Source organism: Tinamus guttatus, unplaced genomic scaffold (genome assembly GCF_059628265.1).
Source record: "Tinamus guttatus ecotype Peru unplaced genomic scaffold, ASM5962826v1 Tinamus_guttatus_pri_ptg000081l, whole genome shotgun sequence".
In the NCBI taxonomy this organism is placed as follows: domain Eukaryota; kingdom Metazoa; phylum Chordata; class Aves; order Tinamiformes; family Tinamidae; genus Tinamus; species Tinamus guttatus.
This window is the reverse complement of record NW_028288615.1, coordinates 343,255-365,180: the sequence shown is the minus strand read 5'-3', so window position 1 is coordinate 365,180 and position 21,926 is coordinate 343,255. Positions and strand designations below refer to the sequence as shown.

Genomic DNA, 21,926 nt, shown 5'->3' with positions numbered 1-21,926 from the left:
GCAGCTCCATGGCGCTAACAGGTTTGGCCTCCCAACCTAACATTTACTAATAGCTCTACTCATTATTTGAGAGGCTATTCAAGTACCCAGTTTCAAACCCTTCAAACAATTAAAAGATGAGAAGTCACTTTTTTTCACTCCAGAAAACTCAGAAGTAGTCAGTTTTCCACAAAGAACATTCAGATATGTGCTTGGAAATACCACATCATAGTTTTCTGGCATAGAATATCACTTTATATAAACAAACAATTTCATTCCAAATCACATTGCATTATACTTGTCCTTCATGTAGTACTTTCATGAAGTACTTGGTGTAGCTATGCAAGAACAAAGCAAAACCAGAAAAAGTCATGTGTTTTACATTTTTGTGAGGATATTCTCAATCCATTTCCTTCAGCATATGAACCTCAAATTTTACAAATATTGAAACATCTCATGAACCAGTCATTACTGAAAGAGTCATTTGACCCGAGATATTTACTCTTCAAGATGTGGAGTATTTAGAAATTGTAAGACAACTTTACCAGACTCTGAGGCGAATAGGAGTTTACAGCACAAGAGCTGCCAGTTCCTGATGCCATCTGGGTGCTATGCTGAGAATTTGTGAAGACTAGGGCTTGGCCAAAGGTCTGCTGCTGGGGAGCCTCAAACGAGTTGCCTTCTGTTTCCTGAGTGGAAGTCATGGGCTTTTGAAGCAGGGTTACCAAATCGATGCTGTAAGAAAAAGTCAAGTTTAGCTAGAACAAAAAAGACCATTGTGCAGTATTGAAACTGAAAGAGGTGCTAACAGTACCTAGATGAACCTGCCACACCCGAAATAGAAGTAAGTCATTGTGAATCTTACTTGTCTACCTACTACACAAGAAGTCTCCATATGACGAGATGGAATAGCAGTTTCTTCTAGAAAGGGAAATTCTGCTAGCAGAGATTTTCCACTACATAAAGAGGATAAGTATTTTTTGCACTTTTCCTCAAATGTTATCAGCTCTACCATATCATGCCTCATGTAAGTAACCTATATGATCAATATAAACATGTAACTGGAGACAAGAGAGAAAAAAAAAAAAAAAAAGTCACACACAAGTGAATTCTACCTGCCAGTCCATTATATAGTTCGATAATCCACATGCCCTGGGCATCACATAATACTTCTACAAGGAGCAAGGGATCAAAGGCCTAAACCTGTATAAAGTAGGCATGAGGATGGTAATGGACAAAGTAACACAAGCAGCAATTCAGTGACTGCCTGATCACGTCAGCTGCAAGAGCAGCTCGGATTGTAGGCACATATTCAAAACTGCTCTAGCACATATACATAGGCAGGGCAAGAAACATCTATTTTCGTATATTTAACATGGCTTTTTACCACGTAACATGTTTAGCAGAGGTTTAGCCAAGCACTCATACAATAAAAACAAACTGCTCTAAAAAAATCTGACTGAGGTCTATCCCAAATACACTGCAAGCTTAAACTAAAGAGCTGCTTTTAGCACTTCTATTACTATGGATAACATACACTAGAGATTCACCAGACACCGAAACAAGCATCCAAGAGGTTCCTTTTGGAAAGAAAAAAAAACAAAAAAAGAAAAGCACACATGCAAAAGGAAAAGAATAGCTAGAACTTGAAATCGTAAACTAAAAAGTTTTCTAAAATAATTCACAAGACATCCACTTAGGGAAGTATTTACAACAGCATTAATGCATACTGATTTTAAGAAGTAAAAGGACATAGACTCTACAGCAACTGACACCATTCTGCCTCCAAGTCCCATCCATGTTGTAAGCAAAATTTTACTGTACTTTAAGCAATAAAGCTCTATCAAGGTGCTTGGGAGCAGTTTTAGATATCCTGCTTTCTGACTACAGAAATACTGATCGTGTAGCTTTAACCTGCTTTCCTGCAACCCAACGAAGTGTTAGCTACACCAGGAGACTATTTTCACATTACCATTTGTCAGACACCAAGTGAAAACAAAGGAAAAAGGAAGAAACCATCATGTTTTGGTTCTCTACACAAAATCGCTACGTTGAAAAAAATGCAAGTAACATTAATGACCATCATGAAATTTTCCTTCTTGCTCATGCAAGCTTTTCTATCATTATATCTGTCATAATAAAGGTCTTTCTGTAAAAGACACAGTCTTTGGAATATTATCCTCATGGATTTGACAAGCTTGTCTCCACATTCAAAATCAAATACAAGTAACAGAGGATCACACAGAATCAGTTATTTGCAAGTAAGGCTTTCACAGTTTTAAAATCAGATTGAGCAATCTCTGACCAGGACTGTTCTTGTGTTTTATTCAATATATATTTTAATGTATGCAAGCTAAAATGGTTTCACTAAATGAAGTATTTTTAAACATAGAAGAAAGGATGGAAGAGGGAGCTTACCTTTGCCCAGGAGTAACGTGATTCTCAGCTGGAACAGAGGAAGCAGTAAATACCTTCGTTTCAGAAAGCTAAAAGAAAGAGTAAGAGTATTTTAACCATATGTATGATGACACTTCACTGCTGCAATGTCTGCAGAAATTCCATCTTGGTCACTATTTTCAGATAACAGTCATGTCACGCTACCACTAAACCAGTCATGAAGAAGACTGCCAATACAACCATTAAAAAGATAAGAAAAAATAGGCCAAGTTCACCAAATCATTTCCCACAAAAATATATATCAATTTAACTAATATGTTGTGAAATTGAATTTATTGAACACACTAGCGTAACCACGTCAGTTTGGGCAACAGTTTAAGGGAAGATTATACTAATAGAAATTAACTAACACGTCAGCAAATATATCAATGTAAGTACAGCTTATACAGACATAACTCAGGATTCAGCAGAAGAGTTCCGACAAATGCTGTTGCACAAGTCTGGCACATTGCACCATTCCCAATCATTCATTTCATTTATATCTTTGTTTTACATTTCAGATCACATCCCCATTCTGATACAATAGCACTGAGTAACTGGCATAGATACTGGCTGCTGGGCAATTAGGGAGTTTTTTTGAGGGTGTTGTTTGTTTTTAAAAAGCTTGTTGGGAAAAACGAGTTAAATAGCTGAGACTTCATAACATTTATCCCCTTCTTTTGACAAGAATACTCTTATATGGGTTAAATTTAACAACATAAAAAAATGTATATATAGTGGTCATACTTGAAATCAAATTTGCACATTATCACCCTTAACCTTGGCATAATTCTGCATGAACCAAAGAAGGTTTGACCTATTTAGACACTTAAAAAAAATAAAATAAAAGTGATACTTGGGTACAAGTCTTGCAGGAAATTCTGCATTTGTAATTGTATATACTAGTAGCAGCACATATTAAAGGGCATCAAGGACGTAAGACAACTTCATCTGCCATCCTGTGAGCAGCTCCACTGAAAGCACACATATACCTGAACATATTCAGCTGACTGTGAACACTGCTAATTTAAGCATGGCAGTAAACAGAGAGGCAAGGGAAATATTTCGTGTACTTTGCTAGCATCCACCTATGTGCAAAACTTACCAAAAAAAAAAAAAGGGGGGAAAGAAAAAAGAAATTTGCCATAGTTCCTCCCTCCATTTCCTTCCCATTCCCTGCTACCAATGTACATTTTCTTCTTGAAGCCAGCCATTTCCAGATCTGTGAGTACTGCCACATGCCTACAACACTAAAAAACTAAGAAATTTCAGCTCACGTTTATTTGCAATAAAAAAGACTCTCTCTGTTACTCCATCCCTTTCCCACCTTACATGTTATTTAGAGCAAGCTGTACAGTTGCACTTGCAGCACTACGAGAGCCCTGCGTTACATGGCCCAAGGGGGTCAGCTAATGGCAGTGGCAGCCTCTGGCCTGAACTCTTGTGGTTAAATATTAAGTTATTTGCAATGCCAACAGTTTATCATATCCACTTAACCCTGAATAAGACCAACTAAAGGCAAAACACTGATGAATCCTGAAAACTAAGTAAATCAGGGAAACTGAGGATGTTTGTGACAACCCAAAAGCATGCTCTAAGTACCAGGGAGGAATCCTTCTGAAATACCTGGCATACAAAGTCTCCAGCTACTAAGCTCTGCTACACTCAAGTTTAAGCCATACACTGTGGCAAACACTGCCACAAGATCAAATCAAGCAACTAAATCTGCTGGGATTATGGTGTTTGGCAGAATGCATAATACATGCAGCAGCTGAAAAGTAGCTACACAGATGGAGCTACTGTTTCTTAGTAGCAGTATCATTTTCCCCTGACAAAATTTCTTAAGCTAACCAGACGTTATACTTAACCTTTCACTGAGGCATGGGTTTACGTGTGTATTTCAGCTCTTCTGCCTAGGACAAAATCCTTCTGCAAGCAGCACACAGACAACATATTTAACGACTAGCTACCATCACCCACAGACAGTTGACACAAGCTGAGAGCAGGCAAAAATATACTCAACCATCCTGATAAAAAAACAACACTAACAAATTAGAAACAACAAAACCTCTGTTTTTGTTAACTACTAAAGCTCCTTGGCTTTTTGAAACTTTCTGAAACTACTTAACTTACTGAAACTTTCATTAACTACTAACGAAAACTACTGTTTTCATTATTGGATGAAAAAAATAACAAACCCCAAAAAAATAGTTTCATATTGCTTCCTGGCAAAAGAAACTCTTAACTAAAGCATACTTTCAATATTTTTAAGTGTTGCTGTTGTTTCAAATAAAAGCTAAAACTATCAAACTGTTCCAGCAATGTTTGCCTTTATCCCCTTTCTGGCAATTTATATGAGTTCTATTCCTCCTCTGTTGACAGTTTCTGCAGTTAAAGTTTGCTTTCTTTAGATGGGAGAGAATGATCAAAAATTTAACAGGAAAACAGATGCTCAAAATGCATCTGGTCCTTCTTCGTCCAAACCCAAATTTCCCTTTAACAATACAACCTCCTATTTTTAACAGCAAATAATTACCCACTATTTAAGAATATGCTGAAAACCAATAACAGCTGTTCAAGACAGGATTATTAGATTGCAAAAAATGGAATCCTTCCCAGGTCAAATAAATAAATAAACTACTGCTCATATACTTAACTTGGGAACTTATATTTGGCCAGAGAATAATACATTTAACAAATACTCTTTGGAAAAGCACCTGATCTTTATTTGCACACAGAAAATACTTTAGCTTCCCTGTTCACTTCAATAGCTTCGATGACTCATTGTCCTCTATAATTTATTTTCACCATCCACTACAGCCCTGACATTTTTCAGCTTTTCAAAAAATATTCCCTTGTTCTAAAACAAAGCCTGGCCCTCCTTAGTGACAAAGAAGAAATACACATTCGGCCATATCAAAACCCTTTTCATTACAACTGGCCAAGTCTAGCAGGAATTCCAGATTTCTCTGCATGATAAGCTTACTTTTATTCTCCATTCCAGTAATTTTTGCATTTCCCACACATTTTATCCAGCAGGGATTTTAAGCTTGCTTCCACCTTGTGGAAATGCCCACTCATAGGGCTCCTCCTGAAAGAGACTCCCTGAAATCTGAAAGTCAGATCATAGTTCACTAGAGCGTTTTGCGACATCATGCTGTTATTAAAAAAAAAAAAAAAAGCTGCAAGATCAACTCTCTTAGGAGGACATACTCTATCATCACAGTTAATTCATAATTTACTTAAACACGAAGAATAGCTTTAGTCAAGAAGGATCTGTTTTCCATACAACTCCACTTAGTGGCACAAACTGCATTCCTGCACTCTCCTCTTTTTTTTTTTTTTTTTCCCCCCTCCCCTAAATCAGACAAAACATTTTTTACTTTATTTTTCTCCAGGAAGGTAGATTAGGTTTTGTTCTTTTGGGTTTTTTTTTGCAGCTCTTCATTTCATTCACTCTTATCTGAGCATTAGCACACCAACACTTTCTTCTAGGTTTCAGGGATTTTTTCCAGCATTCCAAAAGTAATAAAAATTAATGACAGGCTAAAGATTTCATTTGCCATTCATTCAAAATTCATATGCAAATTATCCAGATCTATTAATCAAAAAACTAGCTAAATAAATCCATTTATAATCACCATGGCTCAATACATATCTTATGCTGTAATTGCTGTACCATACCAGTACCAAACATGCTAGTGGAAGAAATTAGATATTTCCCTATCCTTAGCATGCCAGAAACAGAGGGCAGATTTTGAACTAGCATCAGAAGTTGACATCGTTAACTGATACTGGAAATAGGTAACACTTTAGAATTTGTTTCCTCCAAACACGCACCCTGCTTAACAGCAAAGGACAGAGTTTGTCTCTGTTACACAAAAACATTCACACATGCATGGGCATAAAAGCGACGTGGCAACCTACATGGGAAAGCTAAAGGGATGAGTTTTGAGACAATCTCCTACCTAAAATTGTTCTTAACAAAAGATGAAAAGCTTCTTAAATGCTATGTTTTCCTTTCCACACTTTTTTGTTACCTGATTTGTTACCTAACCTGCTCAGGCTCAATGATTTGAAACAGTATACTAAATGACAACTTAAAAATACAAACATTTAAATAATAAACAAAAGACATCAAATATTTTGCAGACATAAAGATGAGATTTCATCTGTTAAGGAGCTATAATAAAGATTGCTCTAGTACTTCAGACAACTCATCATAATGAAACCCAAGGAACTAAGTGATAACTTCATCATACTACTAGCTCCCTCTCTAATCTTCTGAACATCAAGAGGACCGATTGAAATAGTTATATCCATTTTAGCCAACTGACCAAATGGTGAGGCTAAACTTGTTAGTAAGCTGTAGCACTAGAAAGTATTTTCATAAGGCTTGGGATACTTTATGTCTCTATACAGTACTAGGGAAAGCATGGAATTAACACTCATCAGTATTCAGCAACACAACTATGTGTCCTTAATAATTAATGTGGGATACAACTTAAAATGTTATTATACATTAATAGTTCACTCAACAGAATAAATGAGTATTTTTAAATTAAATTTGATTCAAAAAAGTAAGACTACCTAAATATACTGTTTTAAACAAGAATTGCCAGGAGAAATATGCTAAGAAGTGTCATTGCATACATACAGCACGGTATCGTTTAGGTCATTGAACTTCTGAAGACGACACAGACTTTAAAAAGAAAGCTGTCTATCCTGTGAGGTACACTTACATCTTCGTTCCAGTCTTCTGCTGTCCATTCTTCTATTGAATTTTTCCATGCGCCTATTGGAATTTGGGAAAGGAAAGAAAAGCAGTTAAAAACCGAACACACAACAATTCAACCTTTCTGCATTACAAACCATCCCATTTTTATTATCAGTGGTACACAATGCAAGGAGGATGGTAGTAGGAAACATGGAAAGCACTTGAAAATTGGTCTGCAGTTTTAAAATTTTTTAAGTTTTTTTTTTTAAGCTTTATCTGTGATTTCAGGAACTTCTTAGCCAATATTGGTACCAGACATTGCTTACATGACCGTATCTGCAACAAGAGTGATCAACACCAAACATGGGCAAGAATTTTCTCCATATATCCATCCACAATGATAGTGAAAGGTTACTTAACCCTTCTACTGGATCTTCAAGATGCAGTCTAGGATCTAAGCAAAACACAACCAGAACACCTGCCCTGACTTCTACTTTTAGACATACTTATTTTTGAGACCCAAGCTATGTCTCAATGCTCCTTCCCAACATGCTAACCCTCTTCTCAGAGAAGAGCAACCCCCATTCCCTCCCCCTCCAATAGGACAATCTTATTTTGAAGCACAGGTAAAATCCAGTGAGCACCAGAAGAGTCAGTCGGCTGCCACCATAACTGCAAATTGTCACTTCCCGTAACATGTGGCAGAACCGAGTTGGCAAACAGCAGAGCACAGCGTAGACTACAGCATGCAGCAATGGGAAAGCTATAGGAAACGAATCTGAAGTTTTAATAACCTGCTCCCTTCCAGGGGAAGTAGCAGAAATGGACATGCAAGAGTTACAAATGATCTGAAGGCCTCATCTACCAGCATAAGCACAAGTAAGGATATCCCAGTAAAAAAAAACAGAGCTTCCATTAATCCCTATAACCACAAGCAAAGAAAACACCAGCAGTGAGATTTCTTGTACCATCACCTTTGATCAAGTAACCATACCCTTTTATTCAACTAGGAACCCTTGCAAGCAGATCCATTCAGGAAGAGAGACCTCTGAAGACAGCATGAAGTCCAGTCCATGTTAAACTAATCACTAAATTAGTGCTATCTTCTATACATTTTACAAAGCAGCATCTAGGCCACATCAGTGCCTAGATGGTAGGGTTGATGGCACTAATCCAGTGAACTCAACAAGCCCATGACAAAGAAAATACGCATAGAGGGGAGAGGAGACAGATTTTATACCTTGGAATCCAAAATTATCTGGCAGGTCCCGAGCAAGGTAACATCCACTCTGTGTTGGCTCTGTGGAGCAATATAAAATTGCCTGAAACATGATCTTGTGCTCACCAAATAGTCCCTAATCAGGAGCTTTCTACACTGCATAATACTGAGGCACAATTTTAAAAAAATAGTAATTTTGACATGCTCATATATAATAATCAGGCCTCAAATTTCTAGACCAACCCACATGTTTCTATGGATATTTTGGAAAGAAAGACGACCCAAATTAGCTCTTGGACACAAAGAAGTCCGAAGCAAAACAAGTCCAACTCCTGAGTATCTCCTGCCACCTTTGGGAGGTTGGATCTGCTTGGAGTGAGGGCCTGGGACATCTTCTGGCCATTCCATTTCAAGATTTATCCATTGCTCCTACTTTCCACCACACCTCCCCATTTATTTTTTTCAAATACTGAATGCAACCCCTTACTCTTTTATTATCTTCTCCAAATTGCTAAGTTTATTAGTATAGTTTATCCACACTCTAAGCTTTTAAAGGCAATGCCTCCAGTCTCAATTGCTACACTGCTGTTCTCTGAACTAAATCCAATTTGCTAATGTCTTCCTCATACTGAAAGGAGTCCAAGTCTGATCTCACCACAAGCAAAACAGTTTCCTTTTTTACCCCAAATCCACCTTGGCTTTGTTGCAAGCACATTTATTCTTCTTCCTATCTTTACCTGCAGGTCTTACCAGAAACCACTGTTTACCCAGTTGTGTTTTCTGGCAAAAGCATGCTTTGTTTTCTAGTATGCTTGTCACACCAACTTCAAACTAGACTTCCACCTGTAATCATTTCCTTTTTTTCCTTCTGCAAAAGCAAATTAATTCATCTGTAGAGGCATAAAGCCAATAAAAACTGTGCTATATGTTCTCAGTACAGCCTAACTACCTTCTTCCAATTCCTTACTCCAATGAAATCCTTGGGATTTTTTTTCCCCTCTTAAATTATTCCTCATTTATCCTCCTGAAGATCATTTTCATTTGGTCTATGCCAAACTTACGTACTAATCTTATTCTTGTTGATCACATCTACAATAACGAAATAATCTGAAAGTTTCCTTAAAATGTTTCTTCCAAACTCAACAACAGTCCCAAAATTGCTTACAGCTTCCAAGCATACAATTTCCTTCTTCTTACTTGACGGATCTATTCTGATTTATTTTTTCGTGTTTGTCATTCTTCAGCTTCAAAGTAATTTAAGGCTGCTCATAACCAAGCTAATGGGAATTCAATTTTACTGTGAAATGTATGAAATAGTGTCGAAGTAGAGATATAGTAAATTGTTAGAATGTAATACATATTTTTATAACACGATTTGAGATGTGACCACCTCCATCATAACTTCTGTTACAAAAATAGATGGAATTTGTTGTTCAGGATCTCCCATTGCCTTGTACGTTATGAAGAAGGCAAGAGAATGAACACTCTGCATCCCTGTAAAAACATATCAAACATACTGTTCAAGCTTATTCCTTTTCAGAAGTGGACTTTCCTCCTATTTATCCTTTGTCACAGAACTGTATATTTCTACTGAAATTTCTACATTTGTATATTTCTACATTTTTGTATAGAAATATTTTGTATATTTCTATCTAAAAATTTAGATACAGGGAAATCAACGGTAAGTTATTTGGAATAAAGTTACACTTAAATTCTAACAACCAGATTTCACCTTTCCTCTTCTTTTACTCCAACCAGCTACACTAAATTTTAGATCCACAGAACCAGTGAGATTTTCTATGGAATTCACAATGACCCTTCTAGAAACACTTTTCTTTCAACCTATTGCAATTCTTTTGGCATCTTTAATAGTTCAAGACAAGATGTTCTAGAGCCTTTTCAGATAAGACAAGAGAACAAATGAATTTCAGAAACAAAGTGGATTTTTTTGTTGTTTTTTTTAAGAAAATTTAGAAGCTGGGCATCTCCATGTACCAACTTAGAGGAAATATTTATAAAATATTCTGAACTGCAGCACCACAGAGAGTTTAAATTTGAATGATAAACCATTTCAACATGGATAACTAGTTTGGAGTTCTTCCAGGTAGTTGCCCAGTATCTCCTTTCTAACGCAAGTGCAAATGAAAGACACTGACTCTCCAGTTCCTGTAGGTATGGTACACTGATTTTGTTTGTTTCTTTACAGATGAAAGAAGAGAAGTTAGGCAATGAGGAATAAAAAGAGATTTCCCTCCTGTTCTTCTGTGTATATTCTTATTTGATACCCTTCAATATCCTAACTATAGGTTGTATAATTTTCCAGACAGACATTCACATCTTTGGTAACTCTGTGTTGGTAACTTCTTTATTATTGGGTCTATTGATTTTTAACAAACAAAACAGCTTTGCAACCAAAGAGGATATTAAAAAAAAAAAAGTAGTACTTGTTATCAACAAGACAAATCAACAGCTCTGCATTGTACAATTTCCTTCCAGCCCCATACGTTGTCTCCTGCTGCTTCCCCCAACATCTACTTCCTTCTTCCAACATCTTCTCTTTCCCAATACCCTCTCCTACTTTAAAACTCCTGCCCCAGCAACCTCTACTCTGAAAACACCCAAAGTCTTCAGGAAGGAATGGAAAATCAGTTCTTTCCATTCCAAGGTTGAAAGGACTTCCTGTGTGGATAAAACTGATAAAGTCTAGTATTAATAAACAAATCTCTTCTTGTTGGTTTAGGGACTTGTTCCTTATGATCCTAGGATATATCTAAAGAAGAAAGACTCTAAAATAAACTTCTCTCCCTATATTGATAGACAGACACATTTTTCATCAGTTATGGTCTTCTTCTCTTTTAATTTAAAGTAAATTGAGATCAACAGGAAAAGGGTGCGTAGCACCCAAACAGAGGGTATGCAGCACTCAAACAGAGCATTCACATGTTAACTAGTTTACTTCAAATACCCACCAAAAAATTATTCTGCAGAAAATCCCCCAGGTAGACAAACTCATCTCCTAAGACTCAATCCAACAATGCTAGGAAAAACTCCAGAATGTGCTTTCTCACACGCTCTCTGTACCACCCTTAACAACTTTGTACAAACACCGTAAGTTGCTTCGTCAGAATCCAGTGCATGTCTGAACAATATGCACTGGTCCTAACAGCAAAAAGGTATTTTGCATCCAAACAGAATATCCACCAGTTAACAATGGAGCCTTCAATTTTGACCAACCTAGTTATTCTGCAGCAAACCTCTCATGTAGACACACTCATTCATATTCTCAAAGATATCAGTTTAGCCACTGCCAACTATTCCCACTCCTAGGCAGGATGTTTCATTAATGATGCCTGAGAAAAAGCATACAAGAAGAAGGAAGAGAAGCTGCAACAGGAGAAGCAAATGAAGGATACACATAGGGGGCAGGAAGAGTCACATTCAAGCTGACTTTGGGAATGTAGCACAAGTGAAAGTGATTTCCAAAACACAGTCTTAAAGCCATGTTCATTAATAGCAAGATAAATTCTCTATGCCTCTGTTCCAGGCCACTTAAAACTTTCTTGTATCACCTTTCTGCAGTCAGTTAATCTCACCGCTTCTGCAAAACTTGTGACAATGTACCCTGCTCCCCATTGCCATATAGCAAACACCAGCAATCTGTATTCATGGAGGAATTCTCAGTTCATTAGATATCCTCCTAACTCATTATCTGATAAACTTATCTGGAAAACTAACATGAGTGAGAGTGAAAGTGCAGTTTTGTTTGCTACACCATAAGTCACTTCAAAGGTAATGCCTTGGAAAGATGCTATATTTGGCACAAGAGTTCCTTTTCGATAGCCCTTAATTTACTCAGTACCACTCTGACACACTGAACTACAGGGCACTCAGAGCGATAAGGCCTCCAAACTCTGAACCTGTTATGGTCTTCTCTGGTTAAGTGAAAAACAGCTCTTAGAGAGCTTAAAAAGCTGCATCTCAAGAGGCTCACGGCAGGGCTCAATGAAGCTGAAATATTCCACCTAAGACACATTGACCTCCAGTATCAGTCCTTTCCTTATAACTTGACTCACCAAAAGAAAAAAATATATAATAATAATTTGAAAATCATTTCAGCAGGCTTCGGAACCTGATGAAGAGATCAGACAAGACATCCTCTATTTGGAAGATGGAAGGAGGAAGTAGTCTGCTCTATCACTTGGTGGTTCCCAAGTGTGGATAACAACAAAAAAATTCTCCATCCTGCCCCTATTCTTCCTTTGTCTTCATCTGGGGTTGCAGAACACGGAGGGCAGCAATCTATCCAGTTGTTTTTCCAAGTCACAGAAAAGCAGGTCACAGTCTTTGTTTCTGAGTCACCACATGTGACCAGTGTTAAGTGGTTCCTTTTCAGACTAGTATGTCTGTTGCCTTTAGGCAGGATGACATATTTCACCCTTGACACTTCATGTAGAAGCACAAAGCCACCTCCATCTTCAGACAGGCAGACTGCTCTGTTGGTTTCTGTCCAAGTGCCTGCTCATGCTTTAGTTAAGAATTCCTCTCTCCAAAGGTGGCAGATCCTGGAACTCCATCTCCATCTCAGGCACTCACATCCTTACATTGCTACACTGCATAGGTAGGACTTCCAAAGATATCTCAGTGTCACTAAGTGGACTCACATTTACAAATAGTTTTTAGATGTTTGCTTTGACATTCAGATCTCATTACTCAATGCCTGGGGACCAACCACTTTCAGTGGGATTTAAATGTTTCATACAAAAGGTTCTTCCAGTTACCCTTTGAATTCCTTTCTCAAAAAAAAAATAATACTAAAACAATTAAAAAAAAAAAACAACACCAAAAATGGCTTGGCCCTTATTGAACGAGAATCACTAAGGCTAGAGCATATGCTCAGCACATCAGTAGCAATAAGTTATAAAAAATGAACTAGGTGAGATGTTTTCACATTTTCAGAAGTTAACACTAACAGAATGCTACTTTAACTGTAATTTGCTATAGGTCTTCATTCCAATCCTTTCACTTCTTGAAACATCTTACCAGTTCCATCATCTGCATGATTCTGACCAGTCTCCCAAATCTCAGATTTTGTCCCAAAGCCATCAGTGGCAGAAGACTCCGTATAGTCTGCAGGATTAAATGTCCTAGAGTTTTAAAAGTTAAGAAATGGAAGAGAACACATGGGTCATTCAATTAACATAAGTGTCATGGTTTTCAGCTGAAGTCGTATTAGATTTAACATCTTGATTTCCACATATATTTTAGTAATTGGTTTTAAAAACATCTTCTATGAGTAGTAACTGATAAAAAAAGGAAAAAGAAGAAAAGAAGCAAGAAATAAAAAAGTCAGGAGACTTTTTAAAAAAAGAACTACTGTAGAGAACCTGAACCAAAACAGGAATTCCTGAAAAAAAGCAGTAAAGGCATATTTACTCCTCCCACTCTCCTAAGACATTAGTTTATATGCAAAGCATGACATCTCTCTCAGCTGACAGTTTCTCAGCAGGCAACTGACTGATGAAAAACCAGAATCATGTACTTTCAGAGGACCAGACTTCTGCAGGACTACAGTTGGAACATTGGTAAGATTATTTCAGAAGCACTCCTGACACCAATCCAAAAATACAGAAGAAGCTAAAAGATGAAAAAGGATTTCTGAAGAAAACAAAATAAAACAACAAACTCCCCTGCACACACACTTTTCAGGTTATAAGATAGAAGAGTGAAAAAGAAGGCTTATTAGAAGGGTAGAATGAGTCTTCTATTCATCACGACACTCCAGGAATTACATGAAATACCACTGAGAGCAACGCTGAGTAAATAAACACAGGGGAGGCTACACTTCTCCGAAGCAAATTCTTCTAACAGAACTGAAATATAAGGGCTTCTCAGTAACTTCTTTTAATTCTGTATTAGGGTACAGGTATGTTCAAACACCTTAAAGCATGAAACTTCAAAAATAAGGGAAAGTTTATGATCACTACTGTTTTCTGGTCTTAGTTGTTAGGATTTGCATTTTCTGCATTACACTGAAACAAACCTCTTTTATTAACCTGGAACTATAACATCATGGAGAACTTTAAGCCTCCTAGGCACCTGTGAAACTTAACTCAAAATGACTGTTACTGGTAGACAATTGAGTTACATTTGACATACGAACATTAAGTGAACTTACATCAGGCTTGTATATGTGTGGCTAGTTATAAATACAGGCTTAAGACAAAAATATTTCATCATCTAAAATACCTGTGAATTTTTGCAACCAGATTACTTTACCATAAGTACAGAGTTATTAATAGACACAATGGCAACTAATACTGCCATTGTCTTTGATCCTCCCCAAGATCTGTGCTCTGCATGTTTCTTACCCCATGCCTTGGGCTGAAAACCTCCCCGTTCCTCTCCCTCTGCCACGTCCAAAGCCTAGGAGAGAAAACACCATTTAACAGCAAGAGCAGAGAAGGACCCACTTGCTAGTCTGTCACATTAAAAAAATGCTATGATTGAAGAAGAAAATTAGGATATATGTTTCAGAAGGACTCAAAACCTTCGGTATCTTTTATATACCTAGGGAAGTAGAAGCTCAAACACTAAGAAAAGAACTTATATAAAGCCTCATCCCAACCTAATATGCGACATGGCTGTTGTAAAATTATTAGCTATTACATGAAAATGTTTGTCTCCAATTTCTCATTTTGGCCAACAAGACCCCAAAATCCCAGCCTACTCGTGCACTTCGGTCTCTCAAGGAACATCCTTTCGCTCCTTGACTTTTCCGACACAAGTGTCAATCTCCCATTTGTTTTTTCCTCTCACTTGGATTCACTGTCCACCTCTACCTCCTGCAAGCTCTTCAAGCTACTACCACACATGCCTTGCTTTCCTCTTCAATCCTATTGACTGACAAGAATATTAACCAACTTAAATTATTCTAAGACTCCCTTAAGACTCCCTTATTACTCCACAAAATGTTAATTTCTGTTTAAGCACAAAAGAGTTTTTTCTCACTGAGTCCAATTTTGGTACCAGACTCAGTTTACAAGCTTCTTGCTATAGATAATGGCTTTATTTTCCTATGTTGCAGAGCGCCAACAAGGCATAAAAAAATGGTATTACATAACCATCCATAAAGCACACTTCTGCATAAACTTTTAGAAATTATTTCTTATGTGCAGTGTTTTTCTACACAGACCTTTTTATTTTTTTATGCTATCAGTATCTGATGTTAATCAAGTTTTTTTTTTTCTCATTGTATGTTTTTTTGTGTGGTTAAAAAAATCATTTTGCATTACAGATCAGGAGCAGGTGAAGAGCTGCAAACAGAGAGCACAAGTAATGATTATTTTAATGACAAAACTAATCAGTAGTTGCAAGTCAGCCAGCAACTACGAGTACACTAGAACACAAATGTTATCTTTCACAGTCACCAAAACACTATTTCTCCAAACATCAGAATTACCTAGAATGGACAGCTTGAATTTGGATCAAAACTTACCCTTTATTTTCAGGGGACCACCTTAACTGACTAAAAACAGTCGCTCCAGGACATGGTAAAACCAGTTTAAGAAGTTCCTGGTTTAATGCGTATCTTTGTCACTCATTCTTACTCTTGCCCTAGTTCACTGTCCAAATTTTAAAAAGATGTTTCTGAAGGATTAAATGTCCACTACCTGTGGACATGTGTTTTAAGGACATCTCAGAAGCATCAAAAGAGGCGGATAGCTTTACACTCATCTAGATAAGAGTTTACTTATATTTCCATGCAAGAGGACAAGCGCCAGCTACAGGGAATTCGTGGGACTCCACAGCGGAAGGATTCCCATCCAGCAACAGGGTGTTTTGGTGGGACAAGAACACGCAAGAAGTGCAGTGTGAACAAGGCCAGGCTTGCTATGGCCTTGTTTCCCCCTCCTTGCTCTCCTTTTCACAAGTGGTTGCCAAGAGGACAGAAGGAGGAAGTAACAAAAATGCAGCTTAGAGCCAGCAATTGCCTCCTTTTTTACCCAGCCCTGATGGGGAGACATGTATTTTGTTCTGCCATAAACATCACAGCCTCAAATCTCACCATAACCAACCAATTCTAAGCCAGTCTTTGAACCTTCCTATTCCTGCCTTAGTTCTCTTCTCCTTCATCCATCTGAGCCCCCATTCTGGGGGCTGATCTATGGGTACAGCAGAGTACCAAAAGTCAAGACACAAGATAAAAGTCAGTGCACTCCAGATTATCATTCTGCCCAGTAAATAATTAAAAAAGGTAGAACTGGCTAAACAGGTTTCCTTGGGTGCACTGCAGAAACCATCTACACAATAAATTTACTTCTCATAAACCATCTGAAAGTCTAAGCTTCCAGGCAACATAGTATCAGTTGCTACAGCTATCAATACACCATCTACTGATGGTGTATTAAGCACCATCTGATGGTGTGTTAAGCACCATCTACTAACGATGCACACAATAAAGGCCAACATTTTGCCAAGCAAAACTCGGCTACGAGACACATTAGGAGATACAAACCACAGAAACAGCTGAGCAGATATATTTGAGCACAGCAGACATTAGGTACAGAAATATTGGTTGAAATACCCAAGATGAAAAGACAAATCAGTTCTAGCAGAGGAGATAAGACTTACCAGTCCCCAAAGTCTGAAAAAATAACTTTAACATAGAAAACAGAAGATGAAGTTTTAGCAGGAGAGGCACATGTAAGATGCTGTTTCAGTGTCACTAGCCAACATCTGTCTATCAGTGTGGTCACAGTAAAATAGTGGCTAAAAGCAGCAGCAAAAACCTCTAGCAATTCAAGTGCATTTTGAATATCAAAGCGGTAGAGCTGCTAATAAAGTTCCATGCACAGTCTTAGAAGACTACTGGCCAGCAAGAACTTGCCCACAAAAGATCACTTTGAAAGCTAATATTAAGTTTACAAAAACTTGAGTTTCAAGTCATTTCTCTTACCTTCGTAAAGCTATGCCAATATTTTCTGCCAAAACCGAAATGCAATTCATTTAATTTAATCAACAAGGGCAACAAAAAGCCACCAAAGATCAAAAGAAAAGCAGACGAAGCTAGAAAATAAACTTCTGTGGAATCAATTCAAAACATGGGACAGTCAGAAGTCACTACGAAAAGACTAACTTAACCTGGACAGGAAATCTGTGCCATAAAGTTCCAGTGGGAAGGGTTCTTATTCCCTTTGCTGCAACTGGATCACTAATAGATTCCAAAATTCTCATGCTAAAGAGTTATTCTTCGATGACAAAATTGAAAGATGGCCTTAAAGTCTTCAAAGGAGATTTTGAAGGAGCCTTATAATCAACCGAGAAACTACAGGCAGGAAGCAACTGCAAATTCCCATCCTGTCTCCACAGACTTTTAGTACTTTTTAAGAGTCACTAAAAGGTCAGTGAGCTAATGGCACTTGACACAGAAATTCAAGAGTAGGGAAAGAAATTTAAACACCCAATTCCACAGTAGCTTAAACCATTTAAATCAGAGCTACTAAAATGGAAGTCATTCTCACTTGTGGTCACAAGTTCTGCCCCTGTCCCTGCACTGGCAGTTTTGGCTCATGCAATCAGTGAGTGAGCACAAAACTAACACTAGAACACAAAATGAGGAGTTTACTGCCAGATCAACTCTTTGAATGAATTCACTGTTTGTTAAAAGTTAATAAACCAACTGCCCTGGAGCCAATATAATGTAAAGCTGTTGTTCACCGCTACCATGTAGTGAGAGATGTCTCCTCTCCACTTCCTTGGTTTCATAGCAATCACTTTTTATTTCTGGCTGAGGTAGTTTTAAACTTAGATCAATGCTCTGATACAATTCAAAGGCACCAGAGCATAGAGAGAACCAATTTCGGCAGTAATGTTCAATTGTGCTGCACAAAAGTATAACTTTAACCCTCTTCAAAAACAAGATCTCTATGTACAGCTTATTCAGAAATTTATGATAACATGGTCAACATTTAAAAAAAAAATCTTTTTCAACTGTGGTAATTCACAATCAGTAATTCTTCTGTCAACATTTTTATCTGCCGACAAAAACAGAACAAGTAACTTGGCAGAAGCTCATTAAATCTTCTGGGAGGGCTGCAGGAATGGGTTTCTGACAATTAATCAGCATATTAAGAGTCAAACTAAAAAAACAGAGACATCACACACAGTGTAAGGTCACTGCCCTGCTTTTACAACCCCTCAATAACATTCCCCTTACACTTGGACCTAGAAGCAACAGCCTAAAATATCAAGGTAAGTACTGCTTACTCACTTCTGTTCCATGAAATCTGGAGCAGGGAGTTACTGATGCTACTACCTCTGTGTGACAGCACTATTTTAAATTATGATATATTTAAAACATGTTTTTGTTTCCATTATCATTTCAATTCTGCTGAGTATTGTATTTTTCTTCCTGCTCTCCAGGATCACCCTCTTATTCTCATTCAGTCAAGAACTCCTACGTTAGCTATTGCTTGTTCAATTTACATTTTTATTTTCCGCCACAAATGCAGACACCAAAAATACAGAAGTTAATACAGTCACTTCCAGACAGCCGGTGAGAGTTCTCTCTCACCAGGAAAACCCACCAGGACACTCATAATTACCCAGTAAAGTTTTAATCCTGTTAGCATCTATGCACAGAAAGAACTGTTCAACTGATTAAAAACGTTTCTTTCTCCAAAACAGAAATCCTGCATGGGAGTGTAGGACAAATGTATAGTACCACAACTTGAATGGGACTACTCCATTAAATTTATAGCCTATTTTATGGAGAATTCAGGTAGCTTAGCTTGCAGACCTAAATTCTTCTGCTTTCACACACCACAAAACTAAGATTTTCACACAGAGAGGTTTAAATAGATGAAGAGACTTTAAGGTTAAGAATGAGGCCCGTGAATAGCTGAAAAGAAAAGGAAATGCAGACTGGAAAAGCAGGCAACACCCAGGATTTGTGTTTATCTTGGGTATTTAATTGAATAGCCTTAGCCTCTGTTCTGAAAATACAGAGCCAGTCATTCTCCTAGAAGTTGAGATGACAGAGGTCTAAATCTCCATACTACCCAAATAAACACAAGTTTTATTTATTAACTCGGATCACTTTTGTCTGCATACAAACATTTTCAACAGCATGCACAGGAATCTCTTTCAACTTGGAAGCCATGTTTAAAAACATCTGCTAAAACAAAGTTCTGGAGAATCTCCAAAAAAAAAAAAAAAAAAAAAAAAAAGACATCACATGAAATGCAACCTCTTAACTAATGCGGAACTGACTACAGCAAAAATAAACAGGTTGTGACCTCTAGAAGGTCTGGTCCACACTCACCTTTTTAAAAAAAACTAACATCCTTACTACTAACTCTAGCAAAGCAAATCCAAAATATATTTTGTGTCAACTGTCCTAAGCTTTTAAAACAAGAAAATGTTTAGACATGCAATTTTGGTTACAAAAGCTCCTTTTTCTGAAGGATAGAATATTTTTTAATCTAAAAAAGTTAAAACAGCACCACAGAGCACCAGCAGATTTGCTGCACTAGTCATAAATGTAAAAAAAAAAAAAAAGAGCAAGTTGCTCTACTTTCTTACTCATCCAAAAAGAGAGTTTTTGAAAGGCTCCTTGTCAGATACCTGAGACCCGAAATTAAAACCTAGTGTTTTTCCTTTAATTTTTGTTTACTTTTTATTGGAAAAAATCAAAAATCATCCTTGTCAGCACCCACACTTTTGCCATGCACGTATTGCTCTGGAAGAACTTAAATGCATTTTCACTTTGTAAACCGGGCTAATTCCTACACACAAACCTAACAACTTCTATGATGAATCGAGACCAAAAGTTCACCAACCTACTATCCCACTACCAGCCACGGCCTGTTAGATGCCTACGGAAGGGAGAAGGAGTTGAAAGCCCAGAACATGCTCCCTGGGCACCCACCATTTGTGGCTCCAAGGCTGCCCAAGTCAGAGACGAGCAATTCATACGCCATCACAACCCTCTGTGGTTTTTGCTTTTTAGGATAAACTTGACTAGTCTCCCTTGGGTAAATTCTCAGCACCTGAAACATCCCACAGAAAGGACTCCCACCAGTTAACAATATGTAGGAAGAACCACCTCCTTTAGCTCGTTTGGGACCCGCAACCTAATAATTTCCTTGAGTATCTCCTCATTCTCAAGCTTGCACATAGGGACAAATTGATTCCTACTCACCAAATCTTCTCCACAAATACTTTCCAGATCTCTACACACACACCCTCAGCTTTACCTTTTGCAACCTGAGAAGTCCTAGCCTATATAGTCCTCTCACACCATCAATGTACTGTTTCCATTCCCTTTATCAGCCTCCTCCAACTCCTTTCTAAGATGGGGTGGAAGACAGTGGGAGAACCAGACCTGCACTTTTTAAGTGCAGTTAATGTGGGAACAGCACAAAATGGCAGCATAAGAAAGATTGTGTCTACATATTATGTTAATTTCCATGTTTTTAGAATGGAAGATTATAGTGTACTTCCTTCTCTGTACTTCCTTCATTAGGACCCACTCGAGATGGTTATGGATCCACTGCAACACTGACGCACAAATATAACCACTTCGATGCAACTACTATCCATCACCACTGTAGTATTTTTAAGTGACAAATTAAGCTCATTCAAGAAATGCAGTTCTGAAAGTGAAAGACAGGAAGGTCATCATAAAAAGAAATATAAAGACTCCTTCCCTAAGCTGTTTACCTAGCAGAGATGAAGGGCTGAATGTCCTGAAGCACACCTGGTGATGGGCTTTTGCTTTCTATTAATCAGGCAATAAATCAGACCTATTTCACACACCTGCATGATAGCAACTAATGCTGTTTGTACTCTGTAAACATATTAGACTATAAAGTTGCAAAGAATCTAACACAGCTGTTAACAAAAGATCTACTGCATAACAAAGTCAGCGTCTGCAGCACTAAGGCAGAAATTCTCAGGATCAAGATCTTTTCCTGCTAAATAGCACACTGTTACCACAATCAATCCCATTTCTGCTATTTTCAGTGCATGTCACATTTCTTTAAATGAGGTTGCTCTACAGTGAAGTAGTAACACCATGGCCCAACAGATCAGCCCCTAGGAACCAGCCAGATCATTCCAGCCTGAGAAGGCAGCTTAAAATAGAGAGACAGGAGTGCATTGTTCAGACATTAACTGTCCACTAATTTATATCTGATGTCTGAATTCCTCAACACACACACACACACAGAGCAGGAAACAATTTTAAAGAAAGGGTTCTGTGGTCAACGCCAGAAACCTATTCATTTTCGGCTGGAGAATTTTATGCCTGTTTGACTATTTTAATTAACAGCTAAGACAGATAACTGAAGAAATGTAATAGGAAATCTGTTTTTTTTTTTTTTTTTTTTAAACTTAATTCCTACTAATATGGAAAGAAAGAAGGCCATGTGCTCCTGTAGGAGATGAGAATTAAAAAGCTTTACACAAGTCCCTGCAGATTTTAAGGGCTAGTATTACAAAATGAAACCAGGTATTTACTGTCACAGAACACATACACTTGTAATACAATGTTCCAGTTCAAAGTGTCCATCA

The 21,926-nt window shown here is 37.6% G+C and overlaps 1 protein-coding gene and 1 non-coding gene across 3 annotated transcripts in view; both read right to left on the bottom strand.

Annotated features, from left to right (window-relative positions):
* LOC104567754 (ubiquitin-associated protein 2-like) overlaps window positions 1-21,926 on the bottom strand; it is a 232,068-nt gene that overhangs the window by 176,234 nt on the left and 33,908 nt on the right. For both annotated transcript variants that reach the window (XM_088520166.1, XM_088520167.1), the window contains exons 7-11: window positions 14,720-14,774; window positions 13,392-13,495; window positions 7,158-7,210; window positions 2,398-2,465; window positions 525-714 (exon numbers count right to left, since the gene is read on the bottom strand). In XM_088520166.1, coding sequence (XP_088376292.1) covers window positions 525-714; window positions 2,398-2,465; window positions 7,158-7,210; window positions 13,392-13,495; window positions 14,720-14,774 — 470 coding nt within the window. The remainder of the gene's footprint in view (window positions 1-524; window positions 715-2,397; window positions 2,466-7,157; window positions 7,211-13,391; window positions 13,496-14,719; window positions 14,775-21,926) is intronic.
* Window positions 138-221, bottom strand: LOC148595599 (small nucleolar RNA SNORD121A). The gene has a single exon (XR_015913114.1). It is a non-coding gene; the product is annotated as a small nucleolar RNA SNORD121A (small nucleolar RNA).